We start from the raw sequence: 26,835 nt of genomic DNA, 5'->3' as shown, positions 1-26,835 counted from the left end.
AAACGTTTGGGTGACCACATTTTGAAACCTAAAGATTTTGAGCATATGAAACTGCCTTGTACTGAATCAAACTATTGGTCCATTTACAGGGTAATCCAATTTTGTCTACTCAGAAGTAAGTCCTACTGAATCAAATGAGGCTTGCTCCCAGGTAAGTGGGATTAGGGTTGCAGCCTTACCCCAACATTAATTATTCTGGCCACCATTCTCCAAGGTCTAAGGCAGAGATGTGGCCTAACCCTGATACATTAAATAGGTTTTTAAACTAGAGAAACCTGAGTTGGACCCCAGGACCTTCTACATGGAAAGCATGCGCTCACTGAGCTATGGAACCAATCCCAGTCCCTTATCGTATCTATATGGGTTTTGTTAAGCTTTCTTGGGAGCATGGAAATCATCATTCAACAAGTATATATAGCAGCCACACAGGGAAGTGCTGGATGAAATATGTAAACATGGCTACATCCTTCCTCTCCTTTTCCAAGTGGGAAATGTTGCCTAGGACTGTTGGCCAAACATCATTAGTCACCTTTTAGCAATAAACCATATCCCTATTCAGGCATTCATTTCTGAATGCATGAAGGGGCCTGCAGAAATATGCTGGCCCCACCACCTCTACACTAAAGTGTATGGCAGCAACATACCTTCCCATCTCCAGAATTGGAAACTCTATGTGAATAGATGGCCTTGAGATTGAGTCAATCACGTGTCAGCTAGGAGGCACATGCTGTCATCAAGGGGGAGGGGCTAACCCATGCATACCTGCAGACCCCCATATGCCTTCAGTATTCCTAAGCTGAGTTGGGGAGGACGACGACTGCATTTTACACCAGCTGTCATCTTAATCTATTTGGACTGGCACTGGCAATCAGGGTTGTCAGGCAGATGTCTAAGTCTTATGTCAAACATCTATGGTCCCTTGGCCTTTCTGGTCCTTCTCCTATCTGCCACTGCCTGCTCTCTAGCTATCTTCAAGTACGCAAGCAGAGGCAGGAACATGGAGGAGCAACAACCCTGGCTCTCCCTCTTGTATTGAGCAGTGATGCAGATTGGTCCCAGAGGGAGAAAGCTAATGCATCATCAGTGGCAACAGGCAAGGAGGTAGGATTCCCCTACTGAGGGCATCTTGCTTAAGCTCCCTATCCCAGGACTCGGAGCCACCACTTAGCCTACTATGTTAACCATCTGATGTTGTATATATACCATCTACTAACCTGCTTTGCGAAAACTGAGCAAAGTCATCCTGGAGTTCAAACTTGTTGAGAAGTTCTCCGATGAGGTATCCTGAAGAAAACTCCTGGGCAAAAGACTCCATTTCTGGTTTATTTTTAAAGAGAAAAAGGAAAGGTTTTTTCCCCTCCATTTGTTCAGACCTAAGGGCTGATTCATATGTTACCACCGTGAAGTGCAAGTAACTTTCCTGCAACTTCCTCCCATGCAGTTGCAGTAACATCCAGATCAGAAGTGGCTAACCGGTGGCCCTCAATATGTTGCTGAGCTACAACTACCATCTTCCCCGACCATTGACCATGCTGGAAGGGGACATATCAGAGTTGGAGTCCAACAACACCTGGAAGACCACAGGTTTCCCACCTCTGATCTACACAGAGAAGTCAACATTGCCTTTTCTCAGGCCAGGTTTCAGCTAGCAGGAGATGAAACCACATGATCCACCTCACCAAGGTGCTTCCTCCATCTAAATCAGGCCTGTACCTGCATGACCCACCAAGTCTATTAACCACAGATTGTGGCCTGTGAAGCACTCAATGACACCCCCTTTTTTTCCAGGCCCAGGCAGGCAGCATAAAGGATAGGGTGGTTATCAACCCCTGATGGGTCACTGACTTGGTGTACCACATATTGCACAGATATGTGCTGGGGATTACTGACACTTGTGCAGGTCTGCTCTAGAAGCATTAATGCATGAACTGGCCCTAATGAAACAAATTTTAAAAATGAAGAGTTGCACCCAACCAAGTAATATTCAGCATGTGTTTGTGGGAGGGGTTCATTGGTTTGTTTTTGTTTTATTATGTATTTTGTGTTCTCATTTTGTATTTTTATGTTGTAAACCACCCTATGATCTTCAGATGATAGGGTGGTATACAAATTTAATAAATAATAATAAATAAAATATTCAAGCCAATTGACTTAAGTCACATCCAATTATTTCAATGGGTCTACTTTGAGTATTATTTAGTTGGCTTCAACCTACAGTAAATTATTAAAATAGCAGCAGTTCTCTATTGCCTCTTTTAAGTCCTAACTTAAAAGTAAGCTGTAATAATTTCTTAAATTCTCTGTGTTTCAAGATGCTTCTTCTTCTGGGAAGAGTAAGACAACCCCAATTTGCAATATGAAGAAGCCTTGAGATACAATAGTAATTTGAGAGTTTATAATCGCCTCTCCCACATCCTTAAGAGCTCTAGAAATCTGGTAGTTCAGCCTCTCATTAGGGGCATTTCATCTCTCTGTGTGGATGATATTCTTCTCTGGAGGAAAGCCATTTGTAGATCAAATAGTAGGAACAACGGGATAAACATATATCTACAAGGACTGTCTGTACTCCAGAGTCCTTATTAATTGAGGAAATTCGACAGATTTGTGTCCCTTGAAACTGCAGAGGAGTCTCTGGTGATGAAAATCATTGCCACATGGGAGCTTTAGAGGTGTGTTGTGTAACTCAGAATGAACACCATCCACTGCTTTCCTAGGACTGCCAAAAAAATGTGGAGGTAGTAATGTAAAGTAGACAGGTCACAAAACACAAGGTTATTTGGGAAGCTGCTACCTATTTTTTAAAAATATATATATATAATGAGTTTGAATCAATTAGAACTGATTCAATCCATCAGAAGTGCATTGATTTGCACATGAACAAACTGAAGAAGAAAACACATTTGCAACTTCTTTTTTGATAATGCTTGCATGCGTCACAGCAGGTGCTCTCAGGGGGCGAGGCATTCCTTTGTGTATGAGCAAAGAGAAGATCACACCTGCTACCCACAGTTTTTGTAAGGCTGCACTAAAATAACTAAATAATATTTTTCCAGCTATCTTCTGCCCAATAAGTCAGTCAAAAGGTTCTTGAGCCAAATAACTTGAGTTGGCAGCCTTCTTTATTTTGAACAGAGCGCTCAGGATTGTAGGATTGCCAACCTAGAGAAAAGTTCCAAGGAAACAAGAAAAGAAATAGCCCCTGCTCCCCGTCCCATCCTACTGCTCTGCCTTTCCCAACTTGCCATGGAAGCAGGAGGATGGATGACAAAGAGGGGGAGCAGTGGGAGATAGATGAGCCAAAGCAGTTACAACCTTCTATGGACCTGTTAATAGTATGATTTGCAGTGATGGGAAACCCATAGCGCTCCAGATTTATTGGAGTCCAATTCCCATCAACCCCAGCCAAGGGTCAGGGATGATGGGAATTGCAGTCTAGCAACATCTGGAGGGCTGCAGGTCCACCCATTCCTAGGTTAGAAAACAGTCCCTCCCTCAAATACGGTGCTATATAGGGTCTCTAGTTCTTTTAACAAAACCACACTGAGGCCATGATATGTCTTTTTGCACATACTGGATGAGCAAACGATCATTACGGTGTGGAAAACACCAGCCATTCTGTTCATGCAACCCAATGTACAATTCAGGAGTGGGGCGTTACTTGTGTTCCTTTGGTGGTGAGAGAGGTTGGGGTTGGTTACACTTACTTCTGTAAAACAAGAAAATCCTTAATTAAAAAAAAAGGTAAAAAAAAAAAAAGAAATGGGGAGGCAGAGGAAATAAAAAAAAAAAAAAATCAGGAGTGGGGCTTTCCTGGGCTGCATCATAGTTACATGGAAACAAGGGAACTTCTATATGTCTTGTCTGGCGTTACAAGTTCAAATTAGGAGAAGCTGCTTGTTGACATATTACAACTCTTACTGCTCTCCATAAAGTATTACTGTCATTTCATTTTTAACCAAAGCCTGGTCTCCCTTGATTTCATTGCATTTTTTCCAGATGTACCATATCTAAAAACAAATCCCTCTGATCATTCTAGACTCCCAGAATTGATACAAATGCTCACAAAACATTTCAAAATCCCCAGTGTTTCAAGACCCGTTTCAAAATCAAGGAAGACAACCAAGCTGTATGGAATCCCTCCAAGTACCATACAGGTTATTTGCTACTATTAGTTATTACTATTGACACTTAATATTACTGCCTCCCCTGACTAAACCCATCCCACTCCCACCAACCCTGCTTGGGCATATTGGTACTCTAGCACAGTTAGTAACATCAGTAATAACTTTTTTGTTACTTGGGTGAAAGCTATTTCCACCAACAGAATAGCTGCTCCTTGTGCAATTTTGTCATGCAAAGGCAGTCAGAAAGGTGAGTCCTCCTGGTACCTATTTTTCAGTGAAGGAAAAATGAGAACTACTAATGCAAGCACTTTAAACTTAAAGCAGTTTGATCATACTGTCTGTTTTGAATGGGCTCATGCTGTTTAAATTTGCTTGTTTGTATGCTGCATTAGTCTTTTGTTGTTGTTGCTGAAGTACTTTTGTTTGTTTGTTTGTTTGTTTCTTACTACTCTGCTACCTGCCCTGGGTATATAAATACCCACACCGCATCTGTAAGAATGCAATGGTTTAGTGCGACAGTGCTGAAACTTTGTAACTCCCTGCCTATAGACACCAAACAGGCACCTTCCTTGTACTGTATGCTTTTTGCTGCCTGCCAAAAATATTTTTATTTATACACGTCTACCCAGATGTTTAGAAAGCTGGTGTGAGTTTTAATTCATTTTAGTCTAACCTATGCATGTTTTTTTTAATTGCGCCAGTCATCCCCCCCCCCCTTTTATTGCTAATTGGTAATTTTTTTATTGGCAATTTTATTGTTTTATCTCTCTTGTAAACCACTTTGAGGTTTCCACCCACCCACCCCATACAATCAAGCGGTTAGCAGATTTCATGAAACAGAGAAATATGTAGAATCTGCAATAACCAGGGGTAGCTCAGCCGGTAGCGCATGAGACTCCCATTTCAGGTTTGTGGGTTCGAGCCCCACATTGGGCATTACATTAGGGAGGCAAGGCGTGAATGTCATGTTTAGATGTAAACTCCTGCATTGCAGCAGGTCGGACTAGATGACCCGCATGGCTCCCCTTCTATGAAACGTCTGTGGGGGAAGCAAATGAATCAGCAGCAAAACCGTGCTCCTGAGCATGTGCAAAGCGCCATGTCTCTCACGAGGGACTAAACAACAAGAACAAGAGCAAGAAGAAAAGTCTCCACGCGTCTAGGGTTGGGGGGGGGGGAATCTGGTTTATGGAGGGGGGCGAAGTTCCCTCAGGCGAGCCGAAATGAAGCGCCTGCCCGCCTGAGAGGGACACGGGAAGCCGGAGCCCCGCACCTCCCGGGGCTTCCCCGCCCGCCTTAGCCCTGCAAGGAGGCTCCCGCACTCACTCACTGCCCGCGAGAGCTTCACTTCTCTGTTCAGCCAATCGCACAGGATGTCCGTCATGGCCGCGAGCGGTCCCGGCTCCTCGCCCGACTGGGCTCGACGCCGCCTGGAGCGCAGCTCCGCGTCCCGTCACCATGGCGACCCGCTCGGCCGGGAGGAGGCGGCGCCGGGAGGAACGAGGGCGCGCGTGCGCAGCGGGGAAGTCGCGAAAGGCGTCGCTTAGCGGCTACGAAAACATTTCCCGCCAACTGGCTGTTTAAAGGGACGAGCCTTTGGCCCGAGAGCGCATGCGCGATTTGGTGGCATGTGTGCGCGAGGACGGAACGAGTGAGGCTCCATGATTTATTTATTTAGTTACTTTAATTTCGAGTGCGGTGGGGTCAGTCCTGGAGCACGAATTGCTTTTGCGTATATCCTAATATATATATATATTTACTTTATATATATACTTTATATATATTGTTGTTGTTTAGTCATTTAATCATGTCCGACTCTTCGTGACCCCATGGACCAGAGCACGCCAGGCACTCCTTTTTTTAAAAAAATGATATTTATTAAAGTTTCAAAGAAAAAATTACATAGGTAAACAGAAAAGAAAAAGGAAAAAAAAGAAAAAAGAAAAAATTACAAAATACAGAAAAAAGATAAAAAACACTTAAAAGAAAAACACATCGATCTTTCCATAACTTACATTTCATTTCCTTACTTCCCTGACTTCCTCACACTTCCCTTTTTTGTATTTCAGTTCTATTAGTTAATTCAGCAATTCCTTTCCCTCTTTGTTTTTATCTTAGTCCTTTAACTTAACATATTATAACTTTAGATTCTCATCTGTTAACAATCCATTTGTGCATACACCTTTATAACATTGCTGCTAAGACCACTTATTTTCATTCTGACATCATTCTAACATTCATTAATTTTGCAGTGTTTCTGTAGATAATCTTTAAATTTCTTCCAATCTTCTTCCACCGACTCTTCTCCCTGGTCTCGGATTCTGCCAGTCATATCCGCCAGTTCCATATAGTCCATCACCTTCATCTGCCATTCTTCCAGAGTGGGTAAATCTTGTGTCTTCCAATACTTTGCAATAAGTATTCTTGCTGCTGTTGTAGCATACATAAAGAAAGTTCTGTCCTTCTTTGGCACCAATTGGCCGACTATGCCCAGGAGAAAGGCCTCTGGTTTTTTCAGGAAGGTATATTTAAATACCTTTTTCATTTCATTATAGATCATCTCCCAGAAAGCCTTAATCCTTGGGCACGTCCACCAAAGGTGAAAGAATGTACCTTCAGTTTCTTTACATTTCCAACATTTATTATCGGGCAAATGATAGATTTTTGCAAGCTTGCCTGGTGTCATGTACCACCTATATATCATTTTCATAATATTCTCTCTTAAGGCATTACATGCCGTAAACTTCATACCTGTGGTCCATAACTGTTCCCAATCAGCCATCATTATGTTATGTCCAACATCTTGTGCCCATTTAATCATAGCAGATTTAACCGTTTCATCCTGAGTATTCCATTTCAACAGCAAGTTATACATCTTTGACAAAATCTTCGTTTTGGGTTCTAACAGTTCTGTTTCTAATTTTGATTTTTCCACCTGGAAGCCAATTTTCTTGTCCAAATTATATGCCTCCATTATCTGATAATAATGAAGCCAATCTCGCACTTTATTTTTTAGTTTTTCAAAACTCTGCAGTTTCAATCTGTCTCCCTCTTGTTCCAGAATTTCCCAATATTTCGGCCATTTGGCCTCCATATTGAGCTTTTTCAGAGCTTTCGCTTCCATCGGTGACAGCCACCTTGGGGTATTATTTTCCAGTAGGTCTTTATATCTTATCCAGACATTAAACAATGCTTTCCTGACAATATGATTTTTAAATGCTTTATGTGCTTTGACCTTATCATACCACAAATATGCATGCCATCCAAATACATTGTCAAAACCTTCTAAGTCCAAAATGTCTGTGTTTTCAAGAAGCAGCCATTCTTTCAGCCAGCAAAAAGCTGCTGATTCATAATAAAGTTTAAGGTCTGGCAGGGCAAATCCACCTCTTTCCTTTGCATCCGTTAGTATTTTAAATTTTATTCTAGGCTTCTTGCCCTGCCAGACAAATCTAGAAATATCTCTCTGCCACTTCTTGAAGCAATCCATTTTGTCCAACAGAGCACGCCAGGCACTCCTGTCTTCCACTGCCTCCCGCAGTTTGGTCAAACTCATGCTGGTAGCTTCGAGAACACTGTCCAACCATCTTGTCCTCTGTCGTCCCCTTCTCCTTGGGCCCTCCATCTTTCCCAACATCAGGGTCTTTTCCAGGGAGTCTTCTCATGAGGTGGCCTCATGTATTGGAGTAGTACTGGAGAAGTATTGGAGCCTCAGCTTCAGGATCTGTCCTTCCAGTGAGCACTCAGGGCTGATTTCCTTCAGAATGGATAGGCTTGATCTTCTTGCAGTCCATGGGACTCTCAAGAGTCTCCTCCAGCACCATAATTCAAAAGCATCAATTCTTTGGCCATCAGCCTTCTTTATGGTCCAGCTCTCACTTCCATACATCACTACTGGGAAAACCATAGCTTTAACTATACGGACCTTTGTTGGCAAGTCGCTTAGCGGCGCCGAAAACATTTCCCGCCAACTCGCTGTTTAAAGGGACGAGCCTTTGGCCCGAGAGCGCATGCGCGATTTGATGGCATGTGCACGCGAGGACAGGACGAGTGAGGCTCCATGATTTATTTAGTTACTTTAATTTTGAGTGCAGTGGGGTCAGTCCTGGAGCACGAATTGCTTTTGCCTATATTTATTATAATACATATATATATATATATATATATATATATATATATGTATGTATATGTATATATATATATATATATTATTAGTCTACACATAGATATATATTATAAATGTATACACACACACACCCCTATCCATCTATCTATCCACCTGTGAGCAGGTATGGACTTGGACTGTGCAGCGCTGGCAGGAAGAATCCTGGACAATAGCAAACCAAAAGAAAGAGTCTAGGGAGCAAGCATGTTTGCATTTGCAACTGCCAAGGGAATGCAAACAAAGTTGGTTTAATGAAGAGAATGGTAATTTGCTCAGGCGCCTGGGAATATATTCCGGTACTTGATGTTAGAAACTACATAATAGAAATTGGCTGGGAGGCAGAAGCATATCCAGGCTGAGAAATGTTTTCAGGAGAATATTGCTCTCACACAATCCTTTCCCCGATATCAGAGGTGGTTTTGGGAGTACAAATAGACTTGATTCTAGGAGCATGTAAGGAATGGTTCAGGTGGAAAGGAAAGGCTACAAAGAAGCAGCGCCTCTTATACTGTTCTATACAAGATTTGTGTGTGTCTGTGTTACATCTATATATAGATGTAGGGATATATCACTAATGGCTGAGGGTGAATCATAGCATTTTGCTTACTGCATCTTATTCAGTTTTGTTAAGAGAAACTATTGACTATAACTTTCTTGCTTAAGCTTTGCCTAACAACTTGCATTTTGAATCCTGGATCCCAATGGCTCTTTGCTAAAATATATCTAAATATACTATCAGCATTAATGGCCCCTCAATATTCTCTTTATTGTGCATGTATGATGATTTGTGCTTATGATGGTATCAAGTTGACTATTTAATTGGTGCAAGCCCTGCAGCTTTTGGCTGTATCTCAGGCACTTTTTGTACCACAAATGTTTCTTCTGGGTGGATTTAAAAAAAAATAAAAAATAAAAATTGGTACCACTTTTGTAGTGCTATAGCACAAGGAGCCACATTTTTGCTGTCTGGAGGGGCTAACAATGGGGAAGCATCTCAGAACAACTAATAAAGTGGGATGATGTGTAGATAAATCTGCACTATTATTGCATCAATGGCATGTTGCATAATACCGTTTGTGTGGAGGGGTTTAAGTGTTCTAACAATGTGTTTTTAGCTTGGTAGTTATAGGTGGAACTATGAAGGATATGCTAAATTCTCTGTAGTATCAATACACTCTGTATGTTGCATGCTGTCATTGCGCCGCGTCTTACTCCACCAGTAGAGGAGTAGGAATGGGGAACGGTACCACATGATATCATCACACCACAGGTTAATTTCATGCTGCAGGGAAGGAGAGCTCATCAACACATAAGGTTGTTTTTAATGGTAGCTCTATATCTTGTGTGCAATTTTACCTACAGAGTTGCCATGAAGAAATCTTGGTTCATCAAATGTCTTGGAATCTATAGTATTGTTGAAGCTAAGTATTTGTGGAGTTTATTATATTCTGGGCTGCTGGAAATCCCATTTAACTGTTCTGCATTTTCGAAAGAAAAAGGATGAGAGAGGGGTTAATAAATAAATAAATAAATAAATAAATTCCTGCTTGCATGTAACTATTGCTAAGTGCACTACACAGCTTCATGGGGGAGAGAATCAATAGACATTAAGAAGCATGATCTGCAGTCTGAAAGACTTCTGGAAATAAGTACAGTATTACTGAGTAAATTTGGTTAAGATTGGATTTATGTTGTAACAAACATAATAAAAAGGGTGGGATGGTTTGGGGGTGGGGGTTGAATTGATGTTAATACCATCATTGAGGGCTGGATTCTGCCCTACTGACATATATCAGCTTGCTTGTGTTATGTCTTGTGATGTCCTGGTACAATAGAAGTAGCTGGAAATATTGCCGTGCCTGTTGTTGTTTAAAACAAATCAAATATGGACTTACTGGGCTATGCCAGGGATAGATCCAGGGCAGGTGGGAACAGGACAAAACCTAGTGAATCAGATATGAACTTAGGGAAGATTGATGGTTCGGGTGTGGCATTAAGGTCGCACCTAGTGTTTCAAGGGTAAAGCCCTGGGTCTGGCAAAATTTGGTGTGCCTCTCTGTGTGTGTTACTTCACTGTATTGGTTATCTGGCAGAGCATGGTTTATTTTTTAAATACTTACTGTTGGTACCCCTAGGTCTTCTCCCTGAAAATGTGGCCACGGGAGCTGGGTATGAAAAGTGAATCGCTTACTGACCTCAATTACAGGGATAGATTGTTCATTATAGACACTGAATGGTCCTGATGATTATTTCATGGGAACTACTTTCAGCTTCCAGCCTGGTACACAGAAGAGCAGAAGACAGAGTTTGGTGCTTCAAAAACCAGTATAAATTCAATCTTGCAAGTTGGTGGGTTGGGCAGAGAATTTGATGAAGATGATGCAAATAGTAACTACTTTCCATTTGTTAGGGCTTTTGCAATAGTAATTGCTTCGTGTTTATAGGGCTTTTGCCTAATTCCACTCAAGGTTTTGGGCTTGGCTCAGAAATGGTACAACTGTCTCTTGCTCAAGGCTGGAGCATTTCCCAGAGCCTAGTCCATTTCTATTCATTAGTCACTTGGAGGCAATGAATATTAACCAGCCCATGTAGAAAATCCCAGTTTCTGCTAGATGCTTATGCTAGTGCTCTGATGATAAATGTCCTCTAATTTTTCAAAAGTTTTCCCCCCTGTGAAAGAGGCTTCCATTTTTCTGCTTCTTTCTCAAAGCCCTTTAGAATTTCCCTTAGCTGGACCAATGGTCTCTGACTCTGTACAAGGCAGAATTATATGCAATCCCAACGTAAAAGTATTTCAGAACATTGTACAACTGCAGCTTTTGATAAACTGTATTTAACTTCTTAATGCAACAGGCAAGAATCTGGCAGTGTTTGCTTCAGCATAACTTTCAAGGCAATCCGTGTAGCATAAATCCTACTTTCGTAGGCAGCTGCAGAACTCTAAGAAGCACAACTTTTCCTGAGATGTTCAGAGACCTTCAGGAACTCCAACTCCCATCAGCCCCAGTCAGCATGGCCAAGGGTCAGGAAGTATGGGAACTGAAGTCCAAGTATATCTAGAGGGCTGCAGATTCCCCATCCCTGGGCTAAATACATATATTATGAGAAGATTCAGTTCTACCCATCTTTTGGCATAGAGCTAATCCAGATATTGCTATCAAGCTAACCTCCACAAATAACTGCTGCTGTGACCTTCCACAACTTCTGATGGTAATTGAAATATGGACAAAATACAAACATCTGCCAGAGCTCGAAAAATAATTTTTGTGTCACATTTGTAGGGTGTTGAGTGGAATAGGGGATTATAAGCATAAGAGGATGAGCAAAGAATTGTGAAACCATTTAGGGGAATCTGCAGTGGCACAGAAGAAAGAAACCTAATAATAGCGTGCTTTCCATATGTCTACAAACAAAAGTATTGTGAAACAAAATTGATGTCTTCCCATGACACTTTTGCAAGTTTTCACTTGCGTTCCATCCCAAAGCACTGTTTAAGGTTGGAAAGTTCGAGGGATTTATGGCAGAGGGAAAGGTTACCAGTTCACTGAAACGTTAGCAGTGCCAGTTTTTAAACAATGTTCATTGTTTGATGTTTGTTCTCTCTCTAAGTTGTAGGTATTGAGTGCCAAATAGCAATTTGGAGAGTCCAGCTTGCTTCCAAGTGCCTTCCTCCACATCTCCCCATGAAGCCCAAGTAACATTTCGGCATGCATGGGGGAATTCAAAGGAGCGGTGGTATTTAAAAGCTGTTCCTTGCAGCAACAGATTGCGTATTTGTACATTTATAACAAGGATGGGGGAACCTGTGGCCCTCCACAAGATTGTTGGACTCCATCTCCCATCAGCCCCAGCTGGCATGGCCAACGGCCAGCATGATAGGAATTGTAGTCCAGCAATATCTGAATGACCACATGTTCCTTATCCATGGTTTATAAAATGTATTTGTTGCCCAAGTAGATCATAAAAGAAAGTTTAGCCCATGTTCTGTGCCCAGCACGCTAGCGATGAAATGATGGATTTTCCTGTCTCTTTCAAGTCACAAAAATGGAATGTGTTATACCTAAAGTAATCCATTTTCTATTAGCTCCTGTAATTATTTTGTCTTTTTGGATCAGACACATACATCATTAGTCATAAGAGACAATGTAATGAGGTTTTTTAAAAAAAACCTTCCAAACTAATTATTTTACATGAATGACTTTTTCTAACTCCTAGTTACAGTTTTGATGGGCTGATTATAACCTAAGGGAAGACCTGCCATCCTTTGCATTTCTTCCTGGGTTACGTGTGCAATTCATCACAGGCAAGCTGCCTGCCCAAATGCTCACATGGCTTGGGATCTTTGCTCAAGTTGCTTATATACCTTGTCCTCTTTTATAGGCTGCTTTCCTGTAAGCCCAGAGCTGTTTGCAGAAGGTAAAATAACCCTTGAAAGATGACAAAACTGAGGGGGGGGGGAGAGAGCTAGAAAAGCTAAGAACAGAAAATTACATTATCAAAATAAAATAGAAAACAGGCACCCACACTTCCAAATTGCTCAGCACAGCTCATTAGCCAACCAGTGGCTGCAAACACAGTCATGATGGGTGCCAAGTTGAACTTTTTGTGTGGTTTACTGATGTAAATCATGGCATCAGTGAAGCTGGCATGATTATATAAAATGATTATGATCTATTTTATCCCATTATGACCTATTTTAACCTTGGTATTGGTTCTTACCTTAAACATGACCTGGAAGACATGTGTAAATATCCTGACGTCTTAGTACCTAAAGTAATAATCAGTCCACTAATCCTGCATTACCGGTAAAGTTTAATTATCACCAGTAGGAAACAATGGGGTTCTGCACACACAATGGAAACTTCTTCCCAAAAGTCATGATTAAGGAAGCATATAAGACAACCAGTTAGTCTTGTAGGTATTGTTAACTTTCATATGAAAGGTGCTATTTCTAATCCCTGACCTTATGGATATAACGTCAAGGGGAGATACACATAGCCATACACAGGCATATTTAACACCAGTAAAAAGCCCTAAGCCTCTTGCGCGGCGTAGCTAAATGTGTGGGTGGCGGACACACTTGTGGGTTCGGACATACACCTTGTAAGAGTGTGTGTCGGGACTATAAACTCACCAGATGCCTCTGGCCACGTTGCTGCCCTGATCTTGACCGTATCTCCTGCCTCTGCTCACTGGAGCCTCATCTTCCTGTCTTGGTACCCAACTACTGATAGGGGCACACCTTTGTCCCTCTCTCTGCTTGGCTCTGCTAAGCTTATCAGCTCATATTTGCACCACAACCCAGGTGGAATTTACTTTAACTGACCATGTATACTTTAGCCTCTTAATGAAACACTGCAAGAACAGAAGCCTCCTCCTTGCACCAGTTTTTGGTGCTTTACCAAAGCACCAGCGAGGTTGAGTGGTACAATACCAGCACCTCCAAGTGTCCCTATTTTCCAGGGACATTTACAGAAGCTGTCCTGGTTCCTGATTTGATCCCAGAATGTCCCATTTTTCCTTAGGACGTCCCTATTTCCATCAGACAAATGTTGGAGGGTATGCAATACCACCTTCACACACCTCCTCTTTCTGTAACTTTGTGTGATCTCCACAATGTGCTTCCACCCCTAGGGTGGGTCCATTTTACAATGGCAGTGACAAAGCCTTGCTACTTTCGTAATTGCAGCCTTGAGCCAAGGACTGCCTTTGCTTTGGCACAGAAGCACCCTTGGGCAGGATGAAAGCCCATATGTTCCTCTAGAAACAAAAAGTGCTGCTTCACAGGCAGTGAATAATTTCATCAATGTTTTGACAGCTATAATTCTTCACTGACTCTGTGCCAAGTCCATGCCTATTTTACCAGAGCAAAGCAGCGGCAGGGGACAGATTTCCTCACTGGGGCAGGAGGAGGCACTCTTGCAAGCTGGTGGCTCTGCCCACAGCAGAGGTGTAGCCCTCTATTTGAATGGTCGACCCTTAGAGGCAGAGGAATCAAACTGGTTTCCAGACAGCACTGCACTCTTTCCCAGCTGACAGATCTAGCAATGCTGTCAAAGCTCAGGAAAGATGATGAATAATGCCGATGGGCATTCTGACCCAGTGCAGATTCTACATTCTAACTGACCAAGCAAGGGCTACTTTGTTGTGGTTTAGTCGTGTCCGACTCTTCGTGACCCCATGGACCAGAGCACGCCAGGCACTCCTGTCTTCCACTGTCTCCCGCAGTTTGGTCAAACTCATGCTGGTAGCTTCGAGAACACTATCCAACCAACTCGTCCTCTGTCGTCCCCTTCTCCTTGTGCCCTCCATCTTTCCCAGCATCAGGGTCTTTTCCAGGGAGTCTTCTCTTCTCATGAGGTGGCCAAAGTATTGGAGCCTCAGCTTCAGGATCTGTCCTTCCAGTGAGCACTCAGGGCTGATTTCCTTCAGAATGGAGAGGTTTGATCTTTTTGCAGTCCATGGGACTCTCAAGAGTCTCCTCCAGCACCTTCACGGATCACTGCCTTGCCGTGGCGAAGGGGCTTGAATAACTCGGAGAAGCTATGAGCTATGCTGTGCAGGGCCACCCAAGATGGACAGGTCATAGTGGAGAGTTTTGACCAAACGTGATCCACCTGGAGCAGGAACCGGCAAGCCACTCCAGTATCCCTGCCAAGAAAACTCCATGGACAAAGGGCTACTTTAAGCCTCCTTTAATCTTGCTAGCAGACTTTAAAACCAGCATAACCACAATAAGTATTTTAGAAATTGATTGTCAATGCAGAAAAATATTTGTGTGCTCTTTTCTCTCTTGCTATGCCCCAGTTCTCTCCCCCCCCCATTGGCAATTTAGCATTTATGAAACTATTCATAGTTAAAATGCCCCAATTTACCTCCCTTGCTTTTCTTGATTCAAGGGTTCTAAGAAATGCCACAGTGACAGCTTCACTTTGGCTGTGTGTGTGCATTCTGAGTGGGCAGAGTCTGTTATTAACTTGTCCTTAGTTGTTTTATGTAGAAAGGTTGGCTCCACATTCTAAAAACAAGGGATAGTAAGTCCTTGCAGTCTAATGCAGCAATGCCCATAATATCGCAGACTTGGGAAGTGAAATTGCTTTTGAGGGAATGGACAGAATCCCCCCGAGATCATTAGTCTTACCGAAATTAGTTTTGCTTCCTTCTTCAGCGTTCATCTCCCAAGATGAAACCTCCAGATTTGCCACAAAGGTTCACTTTAACAGATCCATAAAGCTCCGAGTGTGACTTTGGGCTCTTTCATATAGGCATTTATTCTGATTTGCTTCCAGAAAGCTTGCGCAAAGGTAAGACTACATCTGGTCTTCGCTGATCATACAACAATCAGCTTTCCTCCTGCATCCATTCTGATTTCATTGTGGAGTGTTTATATGACTTCCCATGAGAAATGGGAGAAATTCAACTCAGTTCACATTCAAAAATGAATATATTCACACTTCCTGAAACAATGCGTCAGCCAAATGGCAGCCATCTTTCAATAGTTGCACTTCATTGAATTTTGCAGTGCAGTTCTCCAGATATGTAATATGGAAAAAAAACCCCACATACACTAGGGTAGAGTGTGCATATAAATGCATATATCTGTGGAAATGCATGCAAAAATGTCTATATTTGTCAGAATTGCATAACAATTGTGTACATTATGAGCAATCCACACTAAAATGCTGATAAATTTTCATGAGGATTTGTTTTACAAAAACCTGGCAAACTGACATGGAAATGTGGAGAACTGTAAAATTGGAATAATGAGAAATGAAGAGGAACCAAAATGGAAAAATCCCCCTACCCCTATTTCTCATCATTCATCCCACGCATTTCACCCCATCACTTTCCTAGGTGCATAAAGCAGAACTTTCCAAACTCTTCATTCTGGCAACACTTTTTAGACATGCATCATTTTGTGACACAGCAATTAAGTTTTACTAGCCAACTGGAGGTTAAACTAACCCTTTTCCAGCCTTGGGCAGAGCGCAGGGAGCGTTTGCGCAACACACCTACACACTGCAACTAACATGTCACGACACACCGTTTGGAAAGCTCTGGCATAAAGTATGGTATTTTTTAAAGGTGGGTTTTTTGCACTAGGTCAACAGAGTCCTGCAGTCCCTTTGATTAACACAAAGCTACATTTCTTGGCATGGGCTTGAATCCTTCCAACAAAATACTGTCTGTCAAACCTAACCCAAGCTGCTGAAATACCTGCTCACCTTTGGAGCTTCTTATTTTATCCTCTATTTAAATGTTATGGCAGGTTTGATGCTGCTCTGTGCACCTGCATATCACCCCAGGCCTCTGACTAAGGCAGTTAAATGTCACAATAATATAAAGAATGCATATTTCATTGAAATGCTACCCTGGCAGAGATGAGCTGCTGAATATATTTCCCCTGCCCCAGGTTTTGCATTCCCGTGGTATGTCAGCCTTGTCACCAGGCATAGAAAATAGACTCATCAATGTTTGCCCCTTGATGGCAGTTGGATGCACTTAGACTCGCATGCCAGCAATTACACAATAACATCTCCCGTTCATATATTTTACCTTTGCAAGCTGTCGTTAGTTTGGCAAGAGAATGTTGCTGCAAGTCACGCACAACTCTGATTGTTATGCTTCAGTACAGCATTTCTGTAGAGCATTGCAGACCCAGCAAGAGTTAAGCCAAGGGCAGTTCCAAGACAGAAATAACTGGTCTCCTAGTGATGGGACAGGAAAGGTGAAAATATAATGTCAATATAGTTTGCATCTGGCAACCGATGTGCCCCTTTGGTTTCAGATAGTACATGGGTAGTTGAGTCTGAAAAGCCCGGGACACATATTTCCATGTCCCTCTAGCAGCTATGATGACTCTTTTACCAGAAGTAATGTATTTATCTCCGCAAAACACCAAGCCAGCATTCCTTCTTGAAAGATGCTGCTGGATAGAGGAAGAAAGAGCCAAAGGAAAACCAATTTTAGCTAAAGCTTGTAAGAAAGAGAGAACAGGCCAGAGAATGAACCTTCTCTGTGTGTTCCCTAATATAAAATCCTTCTAGTTTCAAATTATCAGCCATACTCTCCGATTTGTTCTCTCTGGTTTTATCCCCTAAATAATTTTGCTAATCATTTTAAAAAACAGTCCTCCATTAATTTATTACTTGCATCAAGATTTGGGATCTTATTTCTTCTTCTTCCTTTAATTGCAGCGGAGATACCTTTAGTTTTCAAAATTGAGTCATATCTCACCTTTCTTTCAGGGCACCCAAGATGGTGTATGCTGCTCTCCCTCTGCCCATTTTATCTTCACAACAATTCTGTGCAGAAGATCAGGCTAAGAGACTGTGTCTGGCTGAAGGTCTCCCAGTGACCTTCATAGCTGAATAGAGATTTGAACCCTGATCTCCCAGATCCTAGTCCACTCACTATACTGCACAGCTTCTCACTGGAGGTATCACTCAGTACTTTTGCATGCCAATCACTACCTTCCAGTGGATGCTAACCATTTTATGTTTCATTAATATTTACTTAAACATTCAAGTTTTGACGCTGTCATCTGGAATAATTATGGAAAACTCCTTTACGGTAGTGTTGATGTCTCAAGTAATTAGTACAAGTTTTGCTTTGATTTTATAATGAAAGGTCAGTGAACCTCTGAGGGATGCTGTTTCATCAGATCCATTAGCAGTACCAAATGGAGCTAAAACAGGGGAGCATCTGAGTGCCCAAACCCATTGCTATAACCTTTATGCAACAATGGATGGTTCTGCTTCAGATATGGCAAGAGGAATTGCTTTAAACTTGAAGCCAGTTACTTCCTGAGAGCAAATAGCAAATCAATGTGTTACTTTATAATTCTCTGACTAGCTGGTTTCCCCATTGCAGTCCTGATTAAGGCTGTAACGATCAATGTGAAAAAGGAACAACACAGATGAATTGCTGGAGCTTTTTACAGTCTCTACAACCAACCAGACTTCAGGTGTCTTTAGCTAGTGTCATCACCATGGTTGAAAAAGCTCTTAGCACTTCTTGTATTTACTCTGGCTTCTTGTTGTTTTCTATAAACTCTACATACATTTTTAAAAACAGTTACCAAACAGAAAGTTGTCTTCTGAGACGAACACATGTACATCTTTGAAGGTGACCCGGAAACTGCAATTAATCCAGAATGCAGCAGCTAGACTGGTGACTGGGAGTGGCTGCCGGGGCCACATAACACCGGTTCTGAGAGATCTACATTGGCTCCCAGTACGTTTCCGAGCACAATTCAAAGTGTTGGTGTTGACCTTTAAAGCCCTAAACGGCCTCGGTTCATCCCTATCGTTCAGCCCGGACACTGAGATCCAGCGCCAAGGGCCTTCTGGCGGTTCCCTCACTGCGAGAAGTGAGGTTACAGGGAACCAGACAGGGGGCCTTCTCGGTAGTGGCGCCCACCCTGTGGAACACCCTCCCTCCAGATGTGAAGGAAATAAGCAGCTATCCTATCTTTAAAAGACATCTGAAGGCAGCCCTGTTCAGGGAAGTTTTTAATATTTAATGCTGTATTGTTTTTAACACTTGATTGGGAGCCGCCCAGAGTGGCTGGGGAAACTCAGCCAGATGGGCGGGGTATAAATAATAAATTATTATTATTATTATTATTATTATTATTATTATTATTATTACAGTGGTACCTCGCAAGACGAATGCCTCGCAAGACAAAAAACTCGCTAGACGAAAGGGTTTTTTGTTTTTTGAGCTGCTTCGCAAGACAATTTTCCCTATGGGCTTGCTTCGCAAGACGGAAATGCCTTACAAGTTTGTTTCCTTTTTCTTAACACCGTTAATACAGTTGCGACTTGACTTCGAGGAGCAACTCATAGAACGCGGTGTGGTAGCCTTTTTTGAGGTTTTTAAAGACTTTGGTGATTTTTGAAGCTTTTCCAAAACTTTCCCAACACCGTGCTTCGCAAGACGAAAAAAAATCGCAAGACGACAAAACTCGCGGAACGAATTAATTTCGTCTTGCGAGGCACCACTGTATTATTATTATTACAGTCTTGTATGCAGCCATCCACATGGCATCAAAACAAACCTGGGGGGGAAATGTTGTTACAAATTCAGCTCACATTCACATACAGTGGTACCTCAGGTTAAGAACTTAATTCGTTCCGGAGGTCCGTACTTAACCTGAAACCACTTTAGCTAATGGGGCCTCCCGCTGCCACTGCACTGCCGCTGCACAATTTCTGTTCTCATCCTGAAGCAAAGTTCTTAACCCAAGGTAATATTTCTGGGTTAGCGGAGTCTGTAACCTGAAGCATATGTAACCTGAAGCGTATGTAACCCGAGGTACCACTGTACTTCAGTGTAAAGTGTTAAGATAATTTCTCCATAGTAGCTGTTGCAACTGAAGTGGAAGGGAGATTACTGTACGTAAGTAAACGATATAAATGGAGACTATGCGGAGTCAAACCCATCTTTCTTTGTTATTCCTCTTATCAACCTTTGATGGTGAGTTAAACATTCCATAAGTGTCATATTCCACACATATTGGGTCCATGTTTCTGTGATGTTTCCTCCTACTGCAACCAGCTCCCCCCCTCCCCCCGTAGAGTCTCCTAGAAATTTAGACAAATGAAAAGAGCAGAGCAGAGGTTGCTTGTGTGCAGACACAGTCTACAACTGCTTGGGGAAAACCCTGGAGACGAGGGGACTTAGGCAGCTATGGGCAGGCAGGGACCTTCAGTCCTTGCAACCGCCTCTTTGGGGCAAAACCTACTGGGAAGAGTTGCTTGGACCACTAGGCCTGCACTGTTTTGGTTGCTTTGAATGAAGTGTTAGCTTCACTGACACTGTGTTTTTATTGCCGACTCACTTGACTCCAGCTCTTGACAGCTGCTGTCATAAGAAAGAAGACGTAGCTTGGCATTTTTATTAAGACTGGGTTTAGTCCATTCAAAGGTGTTGTGGTGTTGCCCTACTGCCTCCATGTGTCCTGAGCTGCTGGATCTGTATACATTCCAGTACATTGTTTACCAGGCAAATATGTTTTAATGTTATTTTCCTGGGCAGTTGGGCAACACCAACCCAACATTATATTGTGCTGCTAAATCTGATACTGTGGTTTCATTATTGTATTTTCTTACTTGCCTGTAAATTGCTTCAGGAAGTCAATAAACCTAACCTTATATAATGAATGTCCTTGATGCAGCAGTTCCTGTTATTAGCTGAGGGCAGTTCACCTCAAGTAACTTTTAGATCCAGAACATACAGTTTTGGTGAAACACTAGTTCAGGGAAACAAGTTTCTTTCGTGTATTTATCACTTAAAACTATATTGCAGGAGAACTCAGTTTTGAACACTAAATGCATTACTCTACAGAACCATTTTACCCCAAGGTGTAGCAGTTAGCATTACAAGAAACAGCTAAAATATATTTGTTCATGATGAGACTGGAAAGCTTTACTGCAGTTCCTATTTCTTATAAGTCCCCTGAGTGGTACAGAGCTAGAATGTTGCTCTGAATGAAGTCCTCTGTCCCGTACATATTTACCCAGAAGTAAATCTTATTGGGGACACGGATGGCGCTGTGGTCTAAACCACTGAGCTTAGGGCTTGCCAATCGGAAGGTCGGCGGTTCGAATCCCCGCGACGGGGTGAGCTCCCATTGCTCAGTCCCAGCTCCTGCCAACCTAGCAGTTTGAAAGCACGTCAAAGTGCAAGTAGATAAATAGGTATTGCTCCGGCAGGAAGGTAAACGGCGTTTCCGTGCACTGCTCTGGTTTCACCAGAAGTGGCTTAGTCATGCTAGCCACATGACCTGGAAAAACTGTCTGCAGACAAACGCTGGCTCCCTTGGCCAGTAAAGTGAGATAAGCGCCGCAACCCCAGAGTCGTTCGCGACTGGACTTATCTGTCAGGGATCCTTTACCTTTACCTTTTAAAATCTTATAGAGCTAGGGATGGGTTTCTTTCCATTTCCTAAATCTTGAGTTTGATTCACCACATTTCCATATCTGCTTGCGTTTAAAAAAATATTTTTAAAAACCCCAGTTACTTTCTCCTAACATACACACTTTAGCAGGCAGTTCCCCCTAATATACACATTTTTGCAAAGCAATTTCCCTTGCTATAATGCATTTTTTTAATTATTTTCATTATATTGGGTTGGAAGTTACAGTACAAGCATAATTGGAGACAGCTCCATGGAGGAAGGCTGGTATATGAATGTAATAAACAAACAAGACATTATGTGGTAACCACACAATCAGCCTCCCTCCTCCTCTTCTGCATTACTTCACAGAGCTTCAGCCTTGAGGTCAAGCTATGTTGTACGGGTACATTCCACAGAGGAAAAGGGATGGAGTTAGGCACATGTTTTCTGTTTGCTGCAATTGCCCCAAGTCTAAAGTAATGTCTAGTTTTGTAATTACAGCACTGGCATCTCAGACATTTTTTCTGTCTGAGCCTAGAGGCTAGTGAGAGTGTGAGGCAAATCTCCTTAGCCCCAGCAAAACTGGTGATGACCTCCTGCCAAACTTATTGTGCTGACCTTATCATGGCTGTAAGGATATTCTCAGCCTTGCCTGCTGTAGCCAGATTCTTTTGTGGCAGAACGCCTGGCTTCCGCTTTCTGCCTTAGCCCATAATATTTAATCTGTGGAACTGATCTTAGACCTAGAGGGAAGGAAAAGCAAATTCCTCTAGACTCCCCAATCCTACAAAAGCAGGAATGGCCATGAAACTGCCACCAGTCCTACAGATTGGGCTCAGCACACCCATGGCCCTTAGAACTCAAAGGCTTCCACTGCCAAACTTGATGGTGGCAGAAGGCCCAGTCTCTGTTTTTCATAAACCCAAACGACTGACGGTGGAATAATATAGATAACCTGTTTATGAAAATGAACAGGTCGTATCCTGAGCTTGCATACAACTCTCGCAGGAAACTTGATGTAAGCTTACATTTCTTTATATATTTAGTATCAGCCATCGGTTCCTGGATTAAAGTGGGGGGGGGAGGCTTCCTCTGACCTAAACAAGGAAAATTATCATTTTTAATTTGACAAGCTGGAAAATTGGATTCAAAGAGGAAATTACAATGCAGATAAATATGTTTTTCCTGGAACGTTGCCAGATGGCGGAATAAGTTGATATTCAAGGGTTTTAGCAAATATATACTGTAGCTCTGCTTCATTGGGGCGGGGGGGTGATGGTATCAAGCAGCACTTTAAGCAAGTTTCTTCCAGATCCTGGTAGTATGCAGTTAAGCACTAAAACCATATATTTATCATAGAGACTAACAAAACAGGAATTTTAATTTCTTATAGTAAGACATTTCAGCTTGCGCCTTCATCAGTTCAGTTTGCGCCTCTGATAAAAACGATTCTGTTCCCAAGGTGTTTGTTACACAGCTTTGAGGATGGAAATCTCAGAAGGCCTTCATTCTCGGAAGCTAAGTGATCTTTGCACTGCCATCTAGGCTGAGGCCATGTGGTGTTAATGTGTCCATTGTGTGCATCCACTTCTCCCTTTGGTTTTGTTTTTTTTACTAACATTGTTGGATCTCTTAGCATCTCTGAAGCAATTATTAGTAAATCCAACAGGCTGTCGTTCTCAGAATTAAAGTGATTAGCAACCAGCTGCTCCACTTTCTCTGCCTCTTGCAAGAAACATGCTTGTTCGACGTAGATCACATATACTATTATTTTCCTTTATTGTGCTGTATCTCTTCTTCCAGCAAATAAGAAAGCTGGGAGAGGAAGAGCTAATCACCCAATTTCAAGTAATTTGGAAGGTTTTATGTAGCAAGCCCTCCTTGTCACAAAATATCACGGCTGGTTAGGACTTCAGGCAGCCTTTCCTAATGGAGCAATTTTGTTTTGCATAAATGTTTGTCCTCCACCTCAAGGATAAAAAGATTAGGAACATGACATATGGGCTTAATTACACAGTGTAATTTCAGAAATCCATGTTCTGAAACCTGATTCTTAATCCTGTTAGCAGTAGTAGATGTAGTGGATTTTGTCAAGGTAAAATGAGGTATCTTTGTTTCTCCAGCATTGCAAGGTTTTAAAATGAAATCATGGTTAATTTATTTATGGAGCATAATTGTACTCAGAAAACTGAAGCTGTATAGAATATCCTGGCCGTATTCAACTACTGTGCTTTGTTAGTGCAAAGATTTCCATTTGTGCAATGGGACATACCGTTCTACTCCCCCTATGCATGTCCTGTGTCCCCCCCCCCCCAAAAAAAATCTGTTCCAGTGCGAGGAGGATTAGATACAGGAGTTTCTGTTAGAGCAGTCAAGAAAGAATCTTAGCAACAGTGCAAAGCAGGCTTGAATTCATTGAAATGAAGACTTACACTGGGGGAAATATCCCAGTGGTAGGATGAGTAAGCGTCCCTGTTACATATAATTGGCAAGGGGGGGGGGGACTTCATAGTAAGAGGAGAAAGGTCAAACATGGCTGAAAGAGTCTAGTAGATTGGGACGAAGCATATAATTTAGATGTCAAGGAGCTATCGACAAACCAGATCATCCACAGGGCAGGCACACACACACACACACACACACACACACACACAGAAGGCACGGAATGCAATTAGCTTTTTATTAGTAGAAAACAACAACATAGCAATGTCCCTGGTTCGTCTTAATGAAGACGTTGCTGAAGCAAAGCTCTAGGCACGGCGTTCCCTCTCTAGACTTTCACTCTGGATCCCTCCTGAGCAGATGAAGGCTGCGTCAAGGGAGAGAGCTCATCTTCTGGGCCTGTCTGGTGCATTGCTCAGCAATGTGTAGGACCCTCCTCAAAAGGGGAGCGGGTCTGAGGGGGAAGAGAGTCAGCAGGACTGAGATTGCCTGCACACACACTGTGACTCTCAGCTTCTAATTCAGTCCTGGAAGGCCCTCCTCCTGACTTGATTGCTCAAGTCTTCTGCTTCTATCCCAGCTCGTCTCTTCTGCTGACTGCTCCTCAGTGTCCCACCACTAGACTCCAGGCCCTAAGATGTCATCTTTGGAGCTCTCCCTGGGGGGGTTCTTGGGCTGGTGGCTCCCAGCTCTCCTCCTCATCCAGCCAGGCCCTGACATTAGATGCACAGAAAGTTCCAGCCCTAGCAGGAATTATCAGGTCCTGCCAAGAGGTCTTGAGTACATTGAGGGGAGTGAAGGCCAGGATATAGATCCAGGAGGTCAGCCAGCCCACATTTTCCCAAAAAAGCCAGAAGAATTCCATATGCCCTCCAACAGAAAACAAAAACAGAGCTGGAGAAATTAGAATAGCAAAGCATCATCTCCCTGATGTGGTTTTCTGAATGGGCAACATGCATAGTATCCCTAGTTCGCCCTGTTGGTTGTATCCATATTTATAAAGTCATATTCAATCAAGGCTTTAAGTTCAGACAAGTGGCCCCATTTTACAGTGATGGGAGAAGGCCAACATCTGAGCGAGTTTGATATGCACCAGGTTTACCAGCAGATAAGGAAGACCATAAACCCATAAATACCCAAAGGGTACTAATGCAATAGATTGCCCAGTGCAGTTTCATCAGCACCCAGCAAAGTCCCAAGGGCTGTGAAAAATCTCTTAAAGAAAGACATGGATTGATGACACTCCCAACACAGATCAAAATGATAAAGAGCACCTCTCTACACGAGAGTATTTCAGAGACTTGGGGGGAAAGGGAGGAAACCAATCAAAAAATATTTTGCAGAAAGAGTGAAGCATAGTACAGTACTTACACAATGAGATTGACCACAGTGGAGTTACAGGATGGGCCGTCAATATGGCAGTGCTGATGCTCTGAGCAGACTACTACTCCTGGACTCAGCCCCTATTGAAGAGTGCCTTGAGGGAAGAGTATTTGTTGGAACATCTGGAGTGGACCCTAGTGAAGACTTTCCAGATTAGAACATATACTAGGCAGGATCCTATCCTGTCTAGGATATGCATTACAAGTTATAGAGCTGACCAGAACATAATCCTGAAGGATACCTTTCATTCCTTTTGGACCCAGGCATAGAGAGTTGATGACTATATTTTGTCATGGAAATTGTGGTTCCTCCTCATGGATGACATAAATTTCCAATGGAATTGCATAAGGCACATCCTGGAATATCCCAGATGGATGTCACCAGCCCTGTGTTGGTACCCTGGCCACCATTTTTCATCCTTCACCTGGACGGGACATCATTCTGGGGCATTGTGGAGGGGAAACTGTGGCCGTCACAAAAAATAGGGTGAAGATTCTTTGGAGAAAGTTCTATGAAGTGGCCTTCTTTTTCTATCGGTGTGAGAAAAAGAATATGCTCAGTTTTTCTCAGAAAAACATCTTATGAGAAGTATCTATTTTCAATGCACATCTTACTGGAAATTATCTTGTCATATTTGTTCCATTCTTTTCCAGGTTCCAGAACATCTGCATATTACACCTTGCCTTACCCTGGAATGATTTAGAAGCAGAAAAACAAAGGGGAGAACTGGAATGACTGCATTCGTTAATCCTGCCCTTCAGCAACTTTGATGCAGATTATGGGGTAGCTAGTCACGCCATACCTTGCTCTCACTCTGTAATGCCGTGCTTATCTATTCAGGTTCCAGCTACTAATTGGATTAAATTATTGTAAGTCACAAACACGTTCATATTTGATTTCACACTTGGAACAAGCCTCATTATGTGTGGAGAATAAACCTACTCCATAAATGCAGCCTGCTTTAAGAGGATGTGGTTATATGTGCTTTTCTTCAGACAGCCCAGTTCAGCTTTGGACTACATTTATCATGTACTGTTTTTGTTGTGCTTAATTAAACAGTCGTACTGAATTCACTGGGGCTTGTTTGCACACAATAGGGGCCTTCTTCAGGCACTCTTAAGTTATGTTGCTGGGATGGGGCCACCTGTGCCAGCCCCTCACCTGACCTTCTCACATAGAGCGGGAAATACTTTTGCTAAGAATTGGGCTGGTGGGAGTCTAGAGGGCACCAGATCAGTTGTTGTTTAGTCGTTTAGTCATGTCCGACTCTTCGTGACCCCATGGACCAGAGCACGCCAGGCACTCCAGTCTTCCACTGCCTCCTGCAGTTTGGTCAGACTCATGTTCGTAGCTTCGAGAACACTGTCCAACTATCTCGTCCTCTGTCGTCCCCTTCTTGTGCCCTCAATCTTTCCCAATTTCAGGGTCTTTTCCAGGGAGTCTTCTCTTCTCATGAGGTGGCCAAAGTACTGGAGCCTCAGCTTCAGGATCTGTCCTTCCAGTGAGCACTCAGGGCTGAGTTCCTTCAGAATGGATAGGTTTGATCTTGCAGTCCATGGGACTCTCAAGAGTCTCCTCCAGCACCATAATTCAAAAGCATCAATTCTTCGGCGATCAGCCTTCTTTATGGTCCAGCTCTCACTTCCATGCATCACTACTGGGAAAATCATAGCTTTAACTATACGGACCTTTGTTGGCAAGGTGATGTCTCTGCTTTTAAAGATGCTGTCTAAGTTTGTCATTGCTTTTCTCCCAAGAAGCAGGCGTCTTTTAATTTCGTGACTGCTGTAGTTTCCTTAAATCTTGACTGAGATTGA

The 26,835-nt window shown here is 42.6% G+C and overlaps 1 protein-coding gene and 1 long non-coding RNA gene across 5 annotated transcripts in view; one reads left to right on the top strand and one right to left on the bottom strand.

Annotated features, from left to right (window-relative positions):
* SPEF2 (sperm flagellar 2) overlaps positions 1-5,603 on the bottom strand; it is a 91,273-nt gene extending 85,670 nt beyond the window's left edge. For all 4 annotated transcript variants that reach the window (XM_080973368.1, XM_080973369.1, XM_080973366.1 and 1 more), the window contains exons 1-2: positions 5,451-5,603; positions 1,215-1,317 (exon numbers count right to left, since the gene is read on the bottom strand). In XM_080973368.1, coding sequence (XP_080829494.1) covers positions 1,215-1,317; positions 5,451-5,508 — 161 coding nt within the window. In that variant the 5' untranslated portion in view covers positions 5,509-5,603. The remainder of the gene's footprint in view (positions 1-1,214; positions 1,318-5,450) is intronic.
* Positions 85-25,972, top strand: LOC308458841. Its single transcript, XR_013977721.1, has 2 exons — positions 85-151; positions 25,672-25,972. It is a non-coding gene; the product is annotated as an uncharacterized lncRNA (long non-coding RNA).
* The last annotated feature ends 863 nt before the right edge of the window (positions 25,973-26,835 follow it).

This window comes from Podarcis pityusensis (genome assembly GCF_964106645.2).
Source record: "Podarcis pityusensis genome assembly, chromosome: 11".
Taxonomy (NCBI): Eukaryota; Metazoa; Chordata; class Lepidosauria; order Squamata; family Lacertidae; genus Podarcis; species Podarcis pityusensis.
Note: the sequence above shows the minus strand (reverse complement) of the source record. Positions and strands in the feature narration are given on the sequence as shown.